Source organism: Pholis gunnellus (assembly GCF_910591455.1).
Source record: "Pholis gunnellus genome assembly, chromosome: 2".
In the NCBI taxonomy this organism is placed as follows: Eukaryota; Metazoa; Chordata; class Actinopteri; order Perciformes; family Pholidae; genus Pholis; species Pholis gunnellus.
In genome coordinates, this window is record NC_136536.1 from 9,382,928 (window position 1) to 9,402,530 (window position 19,603).

The 19,603-nt window shown below is 42.2% G+C and overlaps 1 protein-coding gene across 12 annotated transcripts in view; it reads left to right on the forward strand.

Annotated features, from left to right (window-relative positions):
- hspg2 (heparan sulfate proteoglycan 2) overlaps positions 1-19,603 on the forward strand; it is a 91,088-nt gene that overhangs the window by 45,540 nt on the left and 25,945 nt on the right. For 9 of the 12 annotated variants that reach the window (XM_079178330.1, XM_079178335.1, XM_079178336.1 and 6 more), the window contains 23 exons: positions 8-119; positions 665-778; positions 947-1,074; positions 1,263-1,349; positions 6,533-6,603; positions 6,783-6,847; positions 6,966-7,106; positions 7,852-8,043; positions 8,398-8,436; positions 9,518-9,811; positions 9,924-9,977; positions 10,612-10,695; positions 12,131-12,223; positions 12,304-12,396; positions 12,597-12,827; positions 12,944-13,057; positions 13,156-13,283; positions 13,814-13,900; positions 14,081-14,139; positions 15,228-15,392; positions 15,618-15,728; positions 16,295-16,395; positions 17,228-17,408. In XM_079178330.1, the coding sequence (XP_079034456.1) occupies positions 8-119; positions 665-778; positions 947-1,074; positions 1,263-1,349; positions 6,533-6,603; positions 6,783-6,847; positions 6,966-7,106; positions 7,852-8,043; positions 8,398-8,436; positions 9,518-9,811; positions 9,924-9,977; positions 10,612-10,695; positions 12,131-12,223; positions 12,304-12,396; positions 12,597-12,827; positions 12,944-13,057; positions 13,156-13,283; positions 13,814-13,900; positions 14,081-14,139; positions 15,228-15,392; positions 15,618-15,728; positions 16,295-16,395; positions 17,228-17,408 (2,744 nt within the window). The remainder of the gene's footprint in view (positions 1-7; positions 120-664; positions 779-946; positions 1,075-1,262; positions 1,350-6,532; positions 6,604-6,782; positions 6,848-6,965; positions 7,107-7,851; positions 8,044-8,397; positions 8,437-9,517; positions 9,812-9,923; positions 9,978-10,611; positions 10,696-12,130; positions 12,224-12,303; positions 12,397-12,596; positions 12,828-12,943; positions 13,058-13,155; positions 13,284-13,813; positions 13,901-14,080; positions 14,140-15,227; positions 15,393-15,617; positions 15,729-16,294; positions 16,396-17,227; positions 17,409-19,603) is intronic. The other 3 variants (XM_079178331.1, XM_079178332.1, XM_079178333.1) reach the window with 1 other exon arrangement.

Below are 19,603 nucleotides of genomic sequence, written 5' to 3' on the forward strand. Positions count from 1 at the left end.
TAAATAGTATCTCAGACATCAAGATGGACGTCGCTGTTCCTCAATCTACTGGTAGTGAACGTGCTCTGGAGGTGGAAGAGTGCGCCTGTCCTCAGGGATACAGAGGGCCCTCTTGCCAGGTACACATGCAGATTTCTAGCAGATGTTTAATTTGATTTAACAAAAATCTGAACCAAAGGTCCACTTTCTAGCTTTTTTTTTTTAGAGCTTTCATCCGCATCTCACGGTCTTCATAAGCAGAAGGAGTCTGCTCAGTTGTCATGGAGATGGCTCATCTTTCATCACGTGACCTAATTATCGTAGGATCACTATATTGAGCCATCTCATGACATCTGAGCCTGAGAAGACTGAGATTTTGTTGTAAGCAAAAAAAAATAGCTAGTAAGTGGACTTTGAGTTAAGTATTTTTTTTTTTTTTTTTCAAGATCAAGAATAAACGTTCCTGCTCAAGATTAATTAGTTTAATTTAGTATGAAGAAAGAAAGAGAAGTATGGCAGTCACAGATATGCCTAAGCTTGTTAATAATAATAGCACAGTCAACCTTCTTCCATTCCAGTCCTTGATGATAATTGCAGTCTGTCTCCCTGCTGCAGTGGAACAAAGACGTATTCCTCTCTGCCATCACTTGTCTCTCACCTGAGGTGTTTTTCCATGTTGTTGCAGGAGTGTGATGAAGGTTACACTCGGACCAGCTCTGGCCTTTACCTGGGCACTTGCGAGAGGTGCAACTGCAATGGTCACGCCGGCGGCTGTGACACGGAGACCGGCAGATGTCTGGTAGGTTTTATGCTACTCTTCTTTTTTCTTTCTTTTTTTATCTGTGCTGTGGAATGCACTAATGGTTTGTTGGCTAATCCCAACATGTGGAAACACTTGCAAGTACCGTATATTGAACTGTTCCATGGATCTCACCTCTTTCTTTTGTGTGTGTGTCCTGACCAAAAGCAATGTCTCCACAACACCGCCGGGCAATGGTGTGAGCGCTGTCAGACTGGGTTCTATCGAAACTCAGTAACGGACGTTGCTCAAGCCTGCCAGCCCTGCCCCTGTCCTGGAACGGCTTCCAGCAACCAGTGAGTTCATGTCTGTATAGATTACTGTTAATTATTCTGTTGAATGATGGACAAGGGAAAGTAAACAGTGTGCAATGCCAGTGCTGAAACTACTCAAATGCCCCAAAGGTCACACTGTATATAAAATAACATCAATACTGCGGGAAAAAAAGCATTCTCATGGTATGTGTGGCCCTGTGTTGGCACAGATTCTCCTCCACCTGTCATCTGGACTCCGACGGCCAGCCGACCTGTGACAACTGTCCCACTGGATTCACTGGCCGACGCTGTGAAAGGTAGGCCCCCTCCTTCCTTTTCTGCTTTTCCTTTTCTACCGTCTTCCTCTCACGGTCGTCTGGACAGTGTTTTGGGTTACTGGGTTGGCAGGCAGCAAGGTTAGCGGGGGCTGGCAGTAGCACCCAGTGGTTTCATTCACAGGAAAGGGATATAAGCATGTCTGCGGTTCGCATCTCTTTTGTTTTTTTCCCCCAGCAGTTGTGTTTGAGTGGTGTCAGTCCAGGGATGGTGCCACCCACTTGGATGTTTTTATACTGTGTGCTGTTTTTCTAGATCTGCTGGTGGATATCATTTTCTTGGATTTATTGATTTGCAAAATGTAAGGTCATCCCCGCTGTGGCAGAATAATATATCTTTGTTATAGGATAAGGGGCCTTTGGTGGTACTGATTATGTCATCACTCAGATTTTATTGTTCGTGGAAAAGAAATTTGCCAAAAGAGGAAATAAAGTGCTCTATGTCCTGAGGAAACCTTCATTGTAGTCTGCTTTAGATCCTACCATTGCTTTCTTCTTTCCTTTGCTTTACCTCCAAAAGCATTCTCGGAGGTGGCTTCCTGCTTCAGCTTTGCGCTTTGCCGGCAACGTAATTTCAAGGCGTTGGCTCAAGTGATTTCTGTCTGTGCACAGACAAAATATAATCTGGGTTTCAACGACATAAATGTAGATGTGGCATTTATGAGGTCTCCTGTCTGGCCAATCAATCTTTGCTGCGCCGAGGGCAAAGATGACGAGGTGACTTGGGTGTAAGATGCAACTTATAAATCATTTACTATCTGAACGTCTCTGCCTGCATCATACCTGATTCTGCTGTTTTGACATTAAGAGAAGAGATGCCGTCTGCAGACAGTTGTGGGGACCCCTTCCTGGACAGGCATGTAGACGGCCTCCTACCTGTGCTATGTGGAGCTGAAGCAGTATTCAATTTCAGCTGGGAGAAAGAGATAGTATCGTATGGCAGTGGAGCTGATGAGGAGACCACAGCAACAGCCATAATCCCTACTCGGACTTTATTGTCTGCAGCAACTCGCCATCGCACCACTCGCTCCCCTACAGCAGCTGGGGTGGGCTTTGTCTCAGTCACCCCCAAGAGACCAGCGACCAGACTCCCACCACGCTTCACCCCCAGCCCAGCGATCAGACACTCCAGCTTCCAGCACCTCCTCCGGATTCACCTGAACACCTTTAACCAACGCCTGAGCATGCTGGAAAGAAACACGCTTGACATGAAGGAGAGCATTCACACTATGGAGGACCAGCAGAGTCATCTCAGCTCCCAGCTGAAGGAGCTCATCGCCATCCAGTCAGCTGGGGAGAAGAACAAGAAGGTTAGCGAGCTGGATAAGAGCTACACAGACATGGACACCCGTCTGAGCAGACTGGAGGGAAGGCTGGAGATCCTGATTGACGGCTTCACTGCCCTTGCGCAGGAAATGAACAAAATTAAACGTGCTAGACACGTCTCCCGTTCGCTGCAAGAAAAGAGGGCTCTGCCCTCACTCGCTACAGACAGAGATATACCGACAGAAATGCCATTTACCAGCAGAGCCACAGTGCCCAAAAGCATACCTACCCCAGGCCTCCCCGCAAACAAACCCACTTCTGCTTCTCAGAGAGAGAGAAAACTCAAATCAGCAACCACCACCACACCAGTAAAGAATGCAGTCAAATCCGAAAGTCTGGTCTCAACAAGGTCAACAATTAAGTTTAGGACCAACCTGAGTAAACCTAAGACTACTTCAAAATCTACACCTAAAGCTACAGTGAAGCCTCAAACAAAAAGGTCTGAAGGTAGGAGGTCCGCTGTGACAGTGAAACGTGTTTCACAGCCAAGCCATAAACATCGAAAGCAAGATAAAGAAGCAATTACAAAATTTCAACTGGAGCCACCATCTCACCAACCAAGGCCTGCAAAGCCTGGCCAAGCCAATAAAAAGGATTCTTTACCTATCAAAAGCAATGGACGCAACAAGGCGTTTCGATCAGATGCGCCAGTTACAAATAAGGTCCGGGAGGGTGGAAAGCCTCCAGAAGGGAACTCAAAGAATTTGTCAAAGTCACACAACGGTAATTCTAATAAAAATGAGAAAAAGATGGAGACCAACTCAAAGAAGTTGGTCTTTCACAATACAAAGAAGAATTCTGCGAAGAACACAGACTCAACCACTAAACCCACCAGGGCTACCACTGCAAAGAAGTCTAAAACAACAATAAAAAGAACGACTCCCAATAAAACAAAAAAAAAGGCTACTACTGCCAAGAAGAAGTCTAACACAACAGTGAGAAGAAAATCAACTAAAACCAAGGTTGCTGCTGCGAAGAAAGTAACTAAAAAACACCCGAAGAACAAAGAGAAGAAGAAAACTCAATCTGATATTTTGAGCCTACTGCAGTTGTTACAAGGAAATAACAAGTCTGCGAAGCAGAAAAAGAATCAGGATGGTTCTCTTCATGTTGTTTTGGGAAGGCTGGCCATTCCAATCAGAATCATCCCTGATGACTAGGGAATAATGTGTTGCTTTTCATTATTTTAATTTGTTTCCATTATGTATATCTCTATGCTCTGATCCTGATATTTATGCCTGTTACACGTCAATGGAACTTAATGAAGGGACTGATTTTATGCCACAGGACTTTTCAGATGCCATCCTGATGTGGTGTCATATTATTATACTAATTACTTTTAAGGTGTGTTTTATTACAATCAGAACTGTTGCTGTGCTATGCTATGAAGAGATAGCTTAGCAGTAGTACCTCTTATGTGTATACATTTGTCCATTGTGTTATTGCCAGACTACCTCAAATTTTACACCCCGACCCTTTGTTAGATCATTCCAAGAACCCCATGCCCATCAATCTTGTTTCCTTCATTCCCATGGGAATGCTTTATTCTTTTCCAATGTGTTGATGTCTTGAAAAAGCCTTTCACCTCCATGCCACTTTGTGATTTCAGGACTTGTATGTTTTTAATCAAAGATCCCAAATATGTTACATTTTGGGTTATTTGAATTGTTTTGATTGTCTTAATTAGATTAGATATATACTTTATTCATCCCCAAGGGGACATTTTTCTGTTGGTTAAAGTATAACATTTGAAGGGTAAAGAACCAGTACATTATAAAGTAGACTAACAACCTAACATCCCGCTAGTGGTATTACATGCTTTAATAATAATTATATGCATCATTTTGAAAAGGTTGGAAGAGCAAACAAAACATACTTATTTGTTATTCGTAGAGCTTAAACAGTAATGAGGCCCTTCACACTAATGGATTGCCACCAATTTTCTAAGAGACATTTATGGTCCCCAGAGGATGAATTACAATGATTTTGGTGATTCCCTGGCTTTTCACTTAGCACGACCAGCAGGTCAAAATGTAATTTTTCCAATACTTGGTTTATGACCCATCAGCCTCAGCTGTACGTTGTACTTATTCTAAACGGTAAACATGGCACAAATTATACCTGAGTATGTGAGAACAGCACCACAGAGCTGCTAGCATGACTGTAGACTCTTTCTGGTGGATTAAACCTCTTGGGAGCATCAACATGCTGGCATTTCTCCAGTTAGATTATGAAGCATCTTGGTGAAAAATCAACATTATGGACTGATGGTGGCTGCAGTTTTAAAGGTCATGGGTTCAGCCAAAGCAATAAGAAATGAATCATGGACTCATGGAAATCCAGTCTTTTGTTTTGAAAGTCAAATATATCATATCAAATATTTGAAATGATGAAGCTAAAATAAAACTCATTGTGAGGCCAAAGTATATAGGGATTATCCTCTGTGGAGCATGACATTTTACAGCAAATGGTACTTTATATTTTTATATTTTGTACGTACCTGATGATATTTTTGCCCAATTGTGGCACTAGAAGAAATGACGGATTTACTTTAAAACAACTTGATTCATCTTCTGGGGACCATGAATATCCATAATCAAATTTGATGGCAACTTTGCCAGTAGATGTTGAGACCAAAGTATTGACCCAATATTTCCACTAGGGGGACCAAGGTTTGATCTATCGCTGAGCAACTGTCATATCATCAGCATTTAGAGAAATGTTTTCAAGATCATTCTACACATTTTTGGGTTTGAGTTTAAATTGTTTGTAAAAAAAATTGTTTTATTGTGATGTAAAGCTAAATTGTTTGTCATTTTGGGTTTATCATGAGCTGTATGTCCATTCTTAATAACCTTTAGTTATGAACACTTTTGGTGTTTTCCCATGACCAAATCTATTTTGATGTATTTTTTATTCCCCCATATAATGACATTTATCCTCATCTTTAAATCTATAAAACAAGACTGACTGGAGGGACTGAGTTAACCATTCCTTAGAAACTACTGTACGTCTCAGAGTTAGTTTGAATAGAGTTTCCCAAAGCAAGTACATAGCTTGGAAGTCCTCTTGTTGGCTGTTGACCGGCGGACCTGCCAGAGGACAGGTGAGGTAAGACTGACAGCAGCTGCTCTCAGGGCAGCCTGCACAGATCTGGGGTTGGATAAACGTTTGCTCTGGTGGCAGTGGCGTTGTTTGCTTGGGTTGAATACATATTGCTTTGCTATGTCACGCTATCAGAAAAAAACTTTCCTCATTAGCAGCTTAGCATCCTCTTCTACCGCTCTTTATATCAAGTCTGTCTGTACTCACCTCTGCTTTGTTCTGATATCAGTTCTATATTTGTGGAGCTTTTATTTTAAATCTTTTTTTAAATGTGGTGATATTTTCTCTTTTAATATTTCTGTTCCTGTGCAATGGTGTTCTTCAGTTTCAGCTGCATCACACTCATATGAGAGATGGAATCAACATCTGAGACATGTTGAGGCTATGCTTTGTCCATCTCCAAGCAATATCTCATGACCTTTGTCTCTGGGGAAACTGTTTGTGTTCAGTGCAAAAGCTGGGGGTGTCTATGAAACTAGTGCTTAGTGCAGATATGAGTACTTAGCGGATGGAAAAACAGAATAGTTTGTACGTTCCTCGTCTGAATGACTCATTCCTTTGTTCGTGGTTGAGGTCTGCCTTGGGTCAAGAAGACTCCCCAAAGGACACGATTCATTAAATGCATCACCTATTGCAGACCTCCCAGCTTCCTGCCTCATTGTTCTTTGGGTTAAGACTTGTATTCTCCTTGACTGGAAATATTCACTCAAACACATCTTCTATTTTTGTTTCAGATGTGCAGCAGGATACACTGGCAATCCACTGCTTGGACAGAGATGTATTGTTGGCAACAATGACGTCGATGGTACATACTGTGTTTTAATTCGGAAACGAGACAGATATTGTTCCATCTTCTGGCTTGTTCTTTATCTTAAAAAAAAGTTGCATAGATTCCCTTCATTTCATTAATCTGGATTTAACAATGTCTCTTTAAATAGAGAGCATGTCCACACTGTAACTATCTGGTCTACTGTCCTGTTTCAGGTAACTGCAACAACTGTGACCAAAGAGGAAGTGAAGGTTGCAATAGTGGTGTGTGCCGCTGCAAGGTGATCAAACAAACCAACTTACTGGTGGTTGTTATCTTTCGTTTCTTCGTTCCCACCTCCAAGGCATACTAGAGTGGACGGATTTCTTTGTATCTCATCATTTAATAATGTATTGCAGTTGAACGTTGAGGGCCCATCTTGCTCCAGCTGCAAGTCTGGAACCTTCCATCTCAGCCAGGAAGACAAAGACGGCTGCCTGTCCTGTTTCTGTATGGGCGTCACTCAGCAGTGCTCCAGCTCTGCCTACTACAGAGACCTGGTAAGGCCTTTAAGTGGTACCGGACACAATGACACGGCAATAGTGCCAACCAAACCGAATGTAAAGTTTGTACTAGATAAAGCAACTAAGCGGCAGCAAAGATCATATCAACAAGAGTGTCACATATTTATTTCATAGCAAAAAGATGTGTGTGGTCTAAATTCATTCATTCAGTCTGAATTCGCCCTCATCACACCATCCTTAAGTGGTTCTAAACCAGTGAGATCACATCTATCGGCGATGTTTGCCAGAGGTTGACTGATATCTCCCCACTAGGCAATTATTTCTGCAGATCTACCCTTCCCCAAGTAACGGCAAAGATAAATTTTGACATGTTGTCTCTCAGAATTTCCCCAGAGCCAAAAGGGTGAGATCTGGATGTGAAATCTATAAGGTCGCATATAGACTTCCCATTTAGAGTAAGCCCTGCACAGGCAACTCAAAAAGACAGCTTGGTGGGTTGGGAAGCAAAACCGTTTTAAGTGCTGTGATGTATCAGTAAAGTCAACAGATAGTCTAGAACAGTCTTTACTTGAGTGAGTTGTTGCTTCCTAAATGTCTGGCAAGACTCAACAGCAGCTGATTAGTCAGTTGTTGGCTTTGCCTGTTTCCTTACAATGTTCACGCTGTAAGCAAAGTCAGGCAAATGTCCAACCACAATCAAAATAGCTGCTGTAATTTTAGCACTTATTATTACATTTGTTTTATTTCAACTGCATCTAAATGTACGTTTATGGTCTTGCAGGTGTCCTCAGTGTTTTCTCCAGGAAACTTCCAGGGATTCGCTCTGGTGAACCGCCAGCGCACCAACCGTATCTCCACTGGTTTCACTGTGGAGGTTTCCACTGAAGGCACTCAGCTGTCCTACACCAACTTTGATTACCTGGGACAGGAGCCTCATTACTGGCAGCTTCCAGGGGTCTACCAGGGAGACATGGTCAGTATCAAAGAGCTCATACAGCAGCTTAATCAGTGGAACCCGCCCAAAAAAGACGATGAACCCATTAATGCTGTATATAAGGGGCTGAGCAGCACTCGACAGAAACTTGTAGACCGCTCTTATTCTATTGCTGTCTCCATTTTTCTGCCAATCTTTCTTTTCAAGCTAACTTCATTTCAAGCAGATTGCTTTTTTTCAGTCTCTGTGCAAGTTCTTTGCCACCTTTTTGTTTCGTCTTTTTAACTCTGTTTTCACAGTGTAAAATAATGTGCTCAGATTTAGTGGGCCCCAGTGTCCACTTACATAACATAGCTCTCCGTTTCTTTGTGTTTGCCTCTGCACTCTCTATAGAAAAAATCTTTTTTTGCTCGCACAAAACGAGCAGAGCAGGTACAGTAATGTCAGTCAGTGGCTGTAGTGTTGTGACTGTAGTAGTGCAGTGCTGTTTGGCATGTTTAAAAATAACTGATGATGTGGCATTGTGTAGAATACTGAATGCCATACATTATACCTTTTGTGTTTTAATCCCTCTTGTGCTTACTGAATTGTATTAGAAGCATCGTGTTTTACAGCAACGTGTGCAGTTTGCAGCTGAAGGTGGCCACTAAGTGTTTCTTAGATTTGACCACTCGCAACACAGTATGTGCGTATTGCACACAGAAATGGTGTTCTGCTCCACATCACATGAGCCATGTAAACGGATTGATCATTAATGGTCCATTAAAGAACTTCATACCGTTTAACTTTGCTCGAATAACACTGCCATAACACTCCCAAATACCATCAGCTCAGTGATAAGGAAAGTGATCAAAGAGCTTACTTTATCCACATCAATAGAGTGACTCGCACTCACCAGAGGAGCAGCTAAGGAAGGATGCTTCCATTTGGAACCTAATGGCCTCTGAACGTAAAGACATGCACAGAGTCAAAAGAACTAGCCAGGTATTGGGTATGAACTGCGCCGTAGATTGTTATAATGAAGGCAACACTCGCATGTCGAATGGGCACAACTGATGCACAGTGTTTCTGTCATTTATAAGCTGACACGCTGAGAGTTTGTGAAAAATACATCCCCTCCGTACATAGATGTAGCAGCATGAAGCATCACCTTGGTTCGATGGAAGGTTCACTGAGCAGGAGCATGTTGTCAGACTCTACGAGTGCATTTGCATGTGTGTGAAACTGAGTTGGGACGCAAACTCTCAGGAAAGTTACTACAGTGCAAGAACTCGTGTGATTCGGCTGTTTGGAGTGAGAACTATTCCTTCAGCAGGGCCCGAATGTTGTTGTGCAGCACATCCAAGCATCCTAGACTAAAAAGCACGACTCAGCATGTTCACTTCCTTACGTTGATCTGCATCAGTGTACATGGTGGAAGAGCTTAATTCCGAATCCCGTCTCCGTTATTTTGACTGTTACCATTGGTTACATATCTTCTGTATCTCCGGTGCTCCGCTTTCCGCCTCTCCAGGGTGATGTCAGACAGCTGGATGACGAGGTCTGGGCTCTCTTCTCTAACTTCTCCAATGGACAAGCTGGTTCCTCTCCATTCTTTCCCTCCTCCTCTAAATCCTCCTCCTCTAAATCCTCCTCCTCTAAATCCTCCACCTCTTCCTCTTCTTCTTCTTCTTCCTCTCGGATCCCAACTTCCTCTCGATGGTCTTTGCGTAACCTGAGCCCCTCTTCTTCCCCGTCTGGTATGTCTTCTTCAGTTAGACCAACCAGACCCCAGCCCTACTCCTCAGGCCGCTCTCCCCATCTGCAGGTACACTCTGTCAGAGATTGCAAGAGGTTTAGGAGTCTTTTTTTCTTTCTTGGTAATATTCTTGACTTCTGGTATTTCTCTTTGGGGTCTGGCCCGGCTGTGGATCGAACAGAGCAAGAACTCAGTGAGCAAGACTTTTGCTCGTGCTTCTGGGGACAGCAGCAAGGTAGACCGTGGCATGTGGCGGACTTCATGTCTCGCCCTCTGTAATGATGTCTCTGATACTAAATCTTTAAAAGTTAATCAACAACCAACTGCCCTTAGTTTGTCCAGGGCAGTTAATGTTTAGTTCAGAAACTCGAAACAACACCTAACAGATATGATAAAGAATATATTTGGTTTGTAGTTACCAAAGAATGGATCATTTACACGGTTCCAGTGCTTGACTGGGTGGTATTCTCCATTGTTCAGCAAATAGCTGCATCTCAGAGCTTTCACTGTAATTGTCCACTTGAGAGGAACATGGGTTTTACAATGCTCATTATAACAGCGTTAAAACAGCCTCTTACTGAGGCACAGGTGCATTTTCAAATTGTTGACAGGTGTTATAGCCGTAGAAAGGGCACGGTGCGACTTCTATGCTGTTATCAAATTGTCAGTGGAGCCTTTAATAGCACGCATACTAAAGTACATGTACTTGAGAGTTTAGCTGAATGTCACACGTTTGTCCCAAGATTCTCATTCTTCGGCGCACTTGCCTGCTTGCACTACTTCTCTGCCTGCTTATTATTTGAGTCTTGCTGACTCCCTCCATCTGTGCCTTATTCTGTTATGCCTTTCCTTCCTCCTCTGCCTCTCAGTACGCTCTGGTCTACAAAGGTTTCAGCTTGCAACAGGATGATCTGCTCTACTGGCAGCTCCCAGCGCAATTCACAGGGGAAAAGGTAACCGTGAGAACTTCAGGGGGGGACGTCCCTTCCTGACCGTTGGTCCACCCTTAGAGGTCACAGAAAATACAGCACCCGTTGTATCCTCCAGCCTTCCCCATGCCCTTCAGCCCCCATCCTCATACCCCCTTCTATCCAGCCCCTCACATGTCCAGCCTACCTTCCTCCACTGTAGTACAATAAGGCCCTGATCAAACAGTACGTTTTTGCAGTATGGTGCATCTTTTTCTTTTTTATTGTTGCTTGGCACTTTAATAGTCAATAGTGCACTTTAAATTATACAACTTGCGTGAAATACCAAGTACCGCACTAACTCATGGCCTGCTGTTTTCTGTTCAGACCGTGGTAACTATGGTTGGTAAAGTTAGATAGCTCCAACAAAAGTCACCACAATGAGGAAAAAATGCTAATTACGTAATTTCTGATGCTTTAACTTCTTTCAACTCGTGGCGTTCAGGGCGTGTTCAGGGCGTGTTCAGGGCGTGTTCAGGGCACGTTCAGGGCGCGTTCAAGGCGCGATAAGCTTCACTCTCATTGAAAACGATTACAAAAGGCTCACACAGGCTGCTTATACGCTCTCTGTCTGATCAGGGCCTAAGAAAGGCGCGTGCCATGACTCGTGTCAGGTTGTTCATAATCCATGCACACATTTAGAAATAGAAACTTAAAATATCCCTTACTACTCTTGGGTTTCCCCTGTCTTAGATTTAACATATATTCTATGAAGGGTTCAAAATACAAATACCAGAACTCATATAATTGTCTTCTGTGTCTTTAAAGGGACACTCCAGTGATTTAGTATTGTGCTTTTATAAAGTTGGCTGACTCACAAGTTAACAATAGAAAAAGAACAGCTAAAATTGAAGCAGCAGATGCCAGGATATCCTGACTATTAGTCTCTAGAATGGGTCAAGCTCCATAACAACTTCGATCCTACTATTCCCATAATGCACCTGGATAGCATACTTCATTTGATCCCGCCTGCATTCTAAATGCCAACTTCCTTCAAAACCCACATCCCCGGTTTGCAATGCAGGCTTTCTGTTCAACATTTTAAGCCTCAACCCAAGCTCAGATATTCCCGATGACATCACTATGACATCATCAGTGTTCTTTTTTTAAGAATTAAGAAAGCTCCCTTCCAGAGCCATGGTCGACATTTACAATCATTTTCATAGGCTAAGTAGTACGCCCCATGGCGAGTAAATTACACACGTTAACTGTTACAACAACTTTCACATGTCTAAATAACTTTGCTCCTTCCCATCCTTCTAGGACATCGGATTTGACTTAACTGTACAATCTGTGTTGCTTTAAGAAGCCACCTGGCATTCATTTTTACATTTGATGTTTTCCGTTTCATCAAGACAATTGCAGCATTGTTTGACCTGGCAAAGGATCTAAAGCCTCTCCCTCGCTAACCATGTCTTAGGTGGGTTCTTACGGCGGCAAGATTAAATACTCCATCTCCTATGTGGCTGGGCCAAGAGGAACACTACTTGATGATGGCGATGTCCAGATTATTGTGAGTATATGCCTTTGTGCTGATTCACTGTTTTCAAAGCATTTGCAGCTTTTACTGACCTGTCAGTGTTGTTCTTGCAGGGCAACGACATCACTTTGGTAGCTAGTCTGCCCTGGCCGAGGAGGCAGCAGGGCAGCAGAGAGACTAACCAGTTTGAGGTTGTCTTCAAAGAGGTGAGTGACCCGGAACAATACTCTTACATGGTGAACAGAAAGTGTATCGGCCTGTTGAAGTGACTGTAAATGCCAGGACAAGCAAAGTAGATCCCATTATTATTTATCAATAATAAAGTGGTGTTTTTATTTCTGATTTAAAATACATCAAATTAAAGAATACATATGAGAAAAGCCACGGCTTCCATTTTCTCTCACAGGAAAAGTGGCATCGTCCTGACGGCATGCCGGCCACCCGCGAGCACCTGTTGATGGTTTTGGCTGATCTGGATGACATCCTGATTCGAGCGTCCTACTCCACTGAGATGCGGTCCTCCAGTATCTTTGATATCAGCATGGAGGTTTCAGTGCCTAACTACAGCGGCTTGGCTCAGGCCCTCGAGGTGGAGCAGTGCCGCTGCCCACCTGGATACCGGGGACTGTCTTGCCAGGTACATTTCTTTTTTTTTTTAATGGTTGACTTCACTGAAAGCAATACAAGCTAATTGTGCTTCAATAAAATGCTCATTGTTGTATGATTATCTTAATCACATTTTGTTTCTTTAAGGACTGTGCACCTGGGTATGCTCGCACTGGAGGAGGTTTATACCTCGGCCATTGTGAGCTCTGTGAATGCAATGGCCACTCTGACTCCTGCCACCCTGAAACTGGCATCTGCATGGTACGAAGCACTAAATTAGCGTGTGGCTGATATGTGGCATGTTGTTAGATTATAGCATCCTGGCCAGATCCATAAACATGCCACATTTCTTCTTCCAGAGCTGCCTGCATAACACTCAGGGGGAGCTCTGTGAGCAGTGCACTGCTGGCTTCTTCGGTGACCCCACTGCTGGCACTCCAGAGGACTGCCAGCCCTGCGCATGCCCTCACAATGACCCAGACAACCAGTGAGTACTGGTACTTATACCAAGACTTCACATTCCACCTCCATTAATAGCTCAAGACTCACTTGCTCTTGTTTAAACAGCAAATTCTACTGTCTTGTAAATTCTGGAGTTTTGTTTCTGTTATTAATAACTTCCTGCCAACGAACAAGAAATATTATATATTCATTTTCCTACTGGAATCATTGTATTTTTTTTATTCTCATTGATTTCATTTGATCAAATCAGGATTTTGTTGCACAGCAGTATACAGAATATTGGAGAAATAGTGAAGTAATTTCAGTAAAATCAGATGGTGTCAGTCAGTTGCTTCCACTGCAAATTGACTCATTTTTTTGGTGCCTTTGCTATACTCCCATGCTTCAAAATATTCATAGCTGTGTTATGGATATCCCTAACTGAAGTTGTCTCATAAGTATTTGTTCCAGTCAGTTCACAGCAAACGATCAATGTGAGACCTGAAGAAGAAGTTGATACTGAACCTTATTCAGCTCAACAGTTCATCTCCTTGTCTCTGTGTGTAACTCATGCAGGTTCTCCCCAACCTGTGAGAGCCTTGGAAATGGAGGCTACCAGTGTACTGCCTGTCAGCCTGGGTACACCGGCCAGTACTGTGAACGGTAAGATAACCCTACACGTTGTCTTGATGTGGGTCAAAACAGTTACTGAAATCATTTCATGTAGTTCGTTTTGATAAATTGCACTTAGCGTCTAAATAGGAAACACTGCAATTTTCCATGGTGGGTATTTCTATCAAAACTTGAGCTGAATAAAACATTGTTTTTTTTTACCATCATCAGTTGTGCTCCTGGATACGTTGGCAACCCTCAGGAGAGACAAAAGTGCCGTCCATACGATGGTAAGGCTACATTTCACTGAAGTAAAAATATGACTGGGGAGAGACGGCGCCCCCTGTTCACGATGCAAACTGTCAGTCAGTGTAGACTGTCCAGAGCGTATCAGGGGTCTGCGGCGATGTTGGCATCTGACCTGACCTGAAACACATACCTCGTCTCGTTTACCATGCTTCGTTGGTGGGCCTTTTTTGCGGTGTCATCACAATTGATAGTTATACAACCAATGTGTAATAGATTAGATTGTATCCATCCCAGAGCTCAAAGTTCTTCATAGATGCCCCTGAACCTCCCCATAGGGTCAAGAGGTCCAACCACCACAGTCCCACAAAACCCTGTGGGGAAAAGATTCAAGGTTGTGCTTATGTTCCCAAGTGAACATAAAATATTTATACTTGAAATATTAGCCATAGCACAATGAAAACAAAAAAGACATGAGAGGATTTAGTTGAAATAAATGGAACTTTAATTAATGCTCATTAATGGTGACTTCACACTCTGTTTGAACATCGAATGACACACATGGTCCTGTAAAATAAAGGCTTATTACAGGTCTACACAGAGAATTATCCAATGCAGTAAACACTACAAACAAACATCTTTAACAGCTTAATAACAATACAGTTAAATGAAGAGTTTAAGCAGCAAATCAAGGCTTTGGCTCTGCCAAAAAATAGTTCAGCACATAACCAACCACGACTTTACAGTTATGTAAATATACAAAAATGATTTACTGTGACAATTACTGAGCTTTAGCGGTGCTTCACTGTTCTAGGTAGTTCTTTCACCCTGTTTCCGGTCTTCATGCTAAAGTAAACCATCAGTTAGCCATAGCTTCATATTTAATAGACAGATATGAGAGTGGTATTGAGCTTCTAATGTAACTCTCTTCAAGAAAGTGAATAAGCATATTCCCTAAAATGTGTAACTATTCCTAAACTTGCCCCTGACCACGTTCTACTGAAAACATCTGAAGGAAGAAAAATCCAGCTCACTGCCTCAGTTCGCTTTGTGAAATACCACTCTGATGCCATTTGTGTGATGTTTTAGAAAGTATTCCTGATTAGTTTGTCATGACCTTTGCACTTTGCAGCTGCGGCCTCACTGGTGGTGAAGGTTTACCCAGAGAGGGTCCTGTCATCCCAGGGTGGCTCTGTCACTCTCCGGTGTCAGGTGTCCGGCTCTCCTCCACACTACTTCTACTGGTCCAGAGAGGATGGACGATCCATCTCCAGCAGTGTTGACAGACGCAGACAAGGTACGGCACACACTTCAGCCACATGGCCACATGTGTGGGATGGATAAATGATCTTATCCTGTAGGTCCAACAAATCCCTAAAATGTAATTGAAGTGTGACTTATGCTCTCTTTCTTTTGGTTTTAATCTGAATACATATATTTTATGTAATTGATAGACATATAGGACAACAAATGTATTATTATTATTATTAATTTAACACCTGTTGATCATCTGTGTGTGCAGGAGCAGAGCTGTACTTCACCAACGTCCAGCCGAGTGATGCCGGTGTCTATATCTGTACCTGCAGAGACCAGCGCAGCACCAACAGGAGCCGCGCTGAAATTGTTGTCACAAGTGTGTATGGTCTCACTGCAACATTAGCTAATAGGTGTTTCCCTCATGCTGCTTAGTGCGGCGCACTTAATAGATACCATCTGTGGTTAACACATGGGTTTGGTTATGCACGGATTATGTAAGACCTCATTCTTTAGAATGCACCACACTACAGTGAACTAAACTGTTTCCAAGGTGCTATTATGAAATCGCTGTTATAAAAGCATAACAGAGCTGACAAACAAGAAAAAGTTTCTAGTGAGTTTGAAATTGTTTCTTGTGATACGGTACAGTGATAAATTACTTACATCTAATGTTAAGCAGACTGGGTTTGATTAGGAGCTTCATTTTCACATTTTGACTTAAGTGCTGCAGACGATGAAGAAAAGGCAGCAGAGCTAACCGAACGTGCAAAGATGCTTTACTGGTTTTATTCCAACATAAAAACTACCAATCATTAGAATTTTAGATTTTCACAGGGTCACTTGTAAGTGTTGATCTGTTATCTTTAATTTTGTGTCTTGCAATACACTAACTGTATTTCTGACCATTCAGTATAAACTAATAGTCTCTCTGCATTTCACCAGGTGTCCCATCCAAAGCCATTGAGGTCACAATCGAGGAGCCCAAATCCCAGACTGTCAGGCCGGGGTCGACCATCAATTTCATCTGCACTGCAAAGAGCAAGGTAACCCTGGACGATGATCGTAGGACAGAATAGTTTGACATTTTGGGAAATACTTGTATTCGCTTTCTTGCCGAGAGTTAGATGAGAAGATTGATCACTTCCACTCTTATCTGTCTATTAAATGTGAAGCTGGAGCCAGCAGCTGGTTAGCTTAGCTTAGCCTAGCATAAAGACTGACAACAGCTAGCCTGGCTCTCAACGGTAAACATCTCCATCTATCAGCACCGCTAATTGAAACTCACTGCTGGTGGCCCGGCTCCTTCGTGTTGATAAAATGACTCCGTAACCTGCTCTGTAAAATCACAAGTTGTTATATTTACACTTCCATTTCTGTACAAATGAAACAAACAAGATATAAGGAGTTAATTTGGAGCTTTGTGGCTACTGGTCGGCATGTTTTGTTATTGTTGGACAGAGCAAGGCCAGCTGTTTCCAGTCTTTATGCTAAGCTAAGCTAAGCTAATGGTCTGCTGGCTCTAGCTTCATGTTTAGCATACAAACATGAGAGAGGTACTTTATTGATCGTCTCAGCCAGAAAGCGAATGGAAAAATAAAATATCAAACTGTTATTTTAACATTTTGATATAAAATGTTTAAACTATATACTCTCGCACTATATTTTACATTACTTTAAAAATCTAGAAATGTGGTTCACTTCACGTTTATATATGATATTAAGCACACGTTGCCACAATGCTGTACGCACATACAACAGAACGTTTAGTCTTCATTAAAAAGTTGGTCTGCGAACAACAAGAGCATTTTTTTCCCATGTTTGAGATTTGCATGCATCTTGTGATGCGTGTGTGTTTATCTGCGCACCCCTTCTCAGTCACCAGCCTACACCCTGGTGTGGACACGGATGGGTAACGGGAAGCTGCCCAACCGGGCCATGGACTTCAACGGCATCCTGACAATTCAGAACGTCCAGCCCGAGGATGCGGGCGCGTACGTTTGCACAGGCTCCAACATGTTTGCCATGGACGAGGGCAATGCCATCCTCTACGTGCCAGGTTCGTGATCCTTGGCACCGCATTCCATTACCCATCACCCTCAGCTACCCTACCAGCTCTGGCTCCCGTAGTTTCCCTCTCCCTAAACTCCCCCTCCAGCTTGCAATGGTGCATGCTTCTCTGTTTTACCGCATCTCTCATCATGCACTATAAAACACTCAGCTCTGGGTTAACAGCATAATAAGCTTGCAGCTCTAACTCCCAATGCTTTTGCCTTCTGCGCTCAGATACCAACATAAAGGCTGTGTCTTATTATCATACTGCCAATCAAGCTCTTCTTGCTGCCTTTTTTTTAACTTGCTGTTTTGTATGTCTCTGATCAGTGGATATGAAGAAATACAGCTTGTGGGTTTGGTATCACTGAAACTGTAGTGTATACATTTTCCAGATAGTGTATGGGGTCAAGTATGCAGTAACAGATTTAACTAATGGGCTCTCAAAATAATGATACATCCACTACACTTAAGTCTAATGAGCGCTCTTTGGGATCAGTGATTTGTGGGTAATGCTTTCCTCCAACACTCTACTGAGGCTACTGCAGATTTATTTCTTTCCTCTTCATATTTTTTTTTCCACATGGGTTGAATTAATTGGTGGTGGTTTGGTTGCTCCTTGGTCACTGGTACAGTTGCTGGTTTCTGCTGTTAGAGGTTTCACAAGCAGGGTGCTGGATTCTGGTGTCTTTTACCTTTTGGGCTCCTGGGGCAACTCCCTGCCTGAGCTGTAGCGTATAATGATGAGGAGGAGGAGGAGGAATGTGGATGCCACGATTGGTGCTTAGTGACTCTGCGACTGACACTCAAACAGGACTTCAGAGTATCTGGAAGAGATGAGAAGTAGGAAGAACCCCCACTACCCCTGATTTCTTTGTATCGTTCTACTCCATACAGTATTCCTTCCTGAAATTACTGTCTGCCGAATGAACGAATCGGTGCTATTAGCCATGCAGTTGGTTAAATTAACTTTCTAAACGTGCTGTTATACTGCTGTAATATCCTTCATTCCTTTAGTTTCGGCATAAGTCGGTCCTGTTTGTATCGATTACTTGTCAGATTTAGTTGGTAAAATATTTCTGATCTGACTTGAAATGCCAAAAGAACATTTTTTTTAATCCTAATTTTGTCAATAATCATCTCCAATTGTATATTATGGTATTTTTATATTCATCCTGTCATTGTTGCTGGCACATTTTCTTCTTTTGATTGACTGAAATATGTTATCCTGAAATGTTTCCATGAAATCAAATATATCAGAAATATTTGGTCATTTTTTTTTCAAGGGAATTTGTGAATGCAATTACCCTGCATGATGTGTGTTTACATTTCAGCATTTTCAAGTGTTTTTATAAGAAAATATTTTTATATATCTCTGAGACCATCGTACACTTCAATTACAGGTCACATATAAAATCTTTTTTTTACATCTTTTGACCTTCATTACTTCACAATGACTGCATTAGCTATATTTGTTCCTTCATGACTCAAAGGCTATATGATTGGAAATATACACAAAGGTGCTTCTGTAAAGATTTTACTCTCACATTTTTTTTAAAGAATACCTATCTGATGTAATGCACACATGTCACATTGTAATGTATTTATCTTAACTGTGAAAATATTTTATGAAAAAGAGCAAATTGATTAAAATAATGACAATTGATCAAAGTGATTTTCTAATTCATGGATGTGTATCTCTTACATATATTACCTTGATCAAGTCAGAATAACCACAAGCTGTATGTGTGCTTTTTAACAGCTGAAATGGAACTAGTGTTCCAATGTTTGAAACTGCTTTTTGCTACTAACCTGCATGTGTCATGTGTGGCTATACACTGCATAACTCCATCTGTCCTTGAGCTGCTGTTTTCATAGTCATGATCTTTTGAGTGTACGTGTGTGTGTTTGTGTATCTTGATTTTGAATTCGCAGCATAAGAAGCATATTGGAAATGTTTTGGTTTTGTTTTGTGTAAAGTGTGAGATAAGCATGAACTGTTCCAAGCAAATGGGCATTCTAACCAACATACCTCAATTCACGGTGATCTTTATTTTCTCAATAAATAAACATCAGGTAAGTGTGAGAATGGAATGAATTAAATGGCACCAACCATCATGATCAAAACATTATCAAATAGTGAAAATACCTTCAGTGCTTGGCGGCAAGCTGGTGCCAGTTTAATTCAAGTTCAGGATTTTT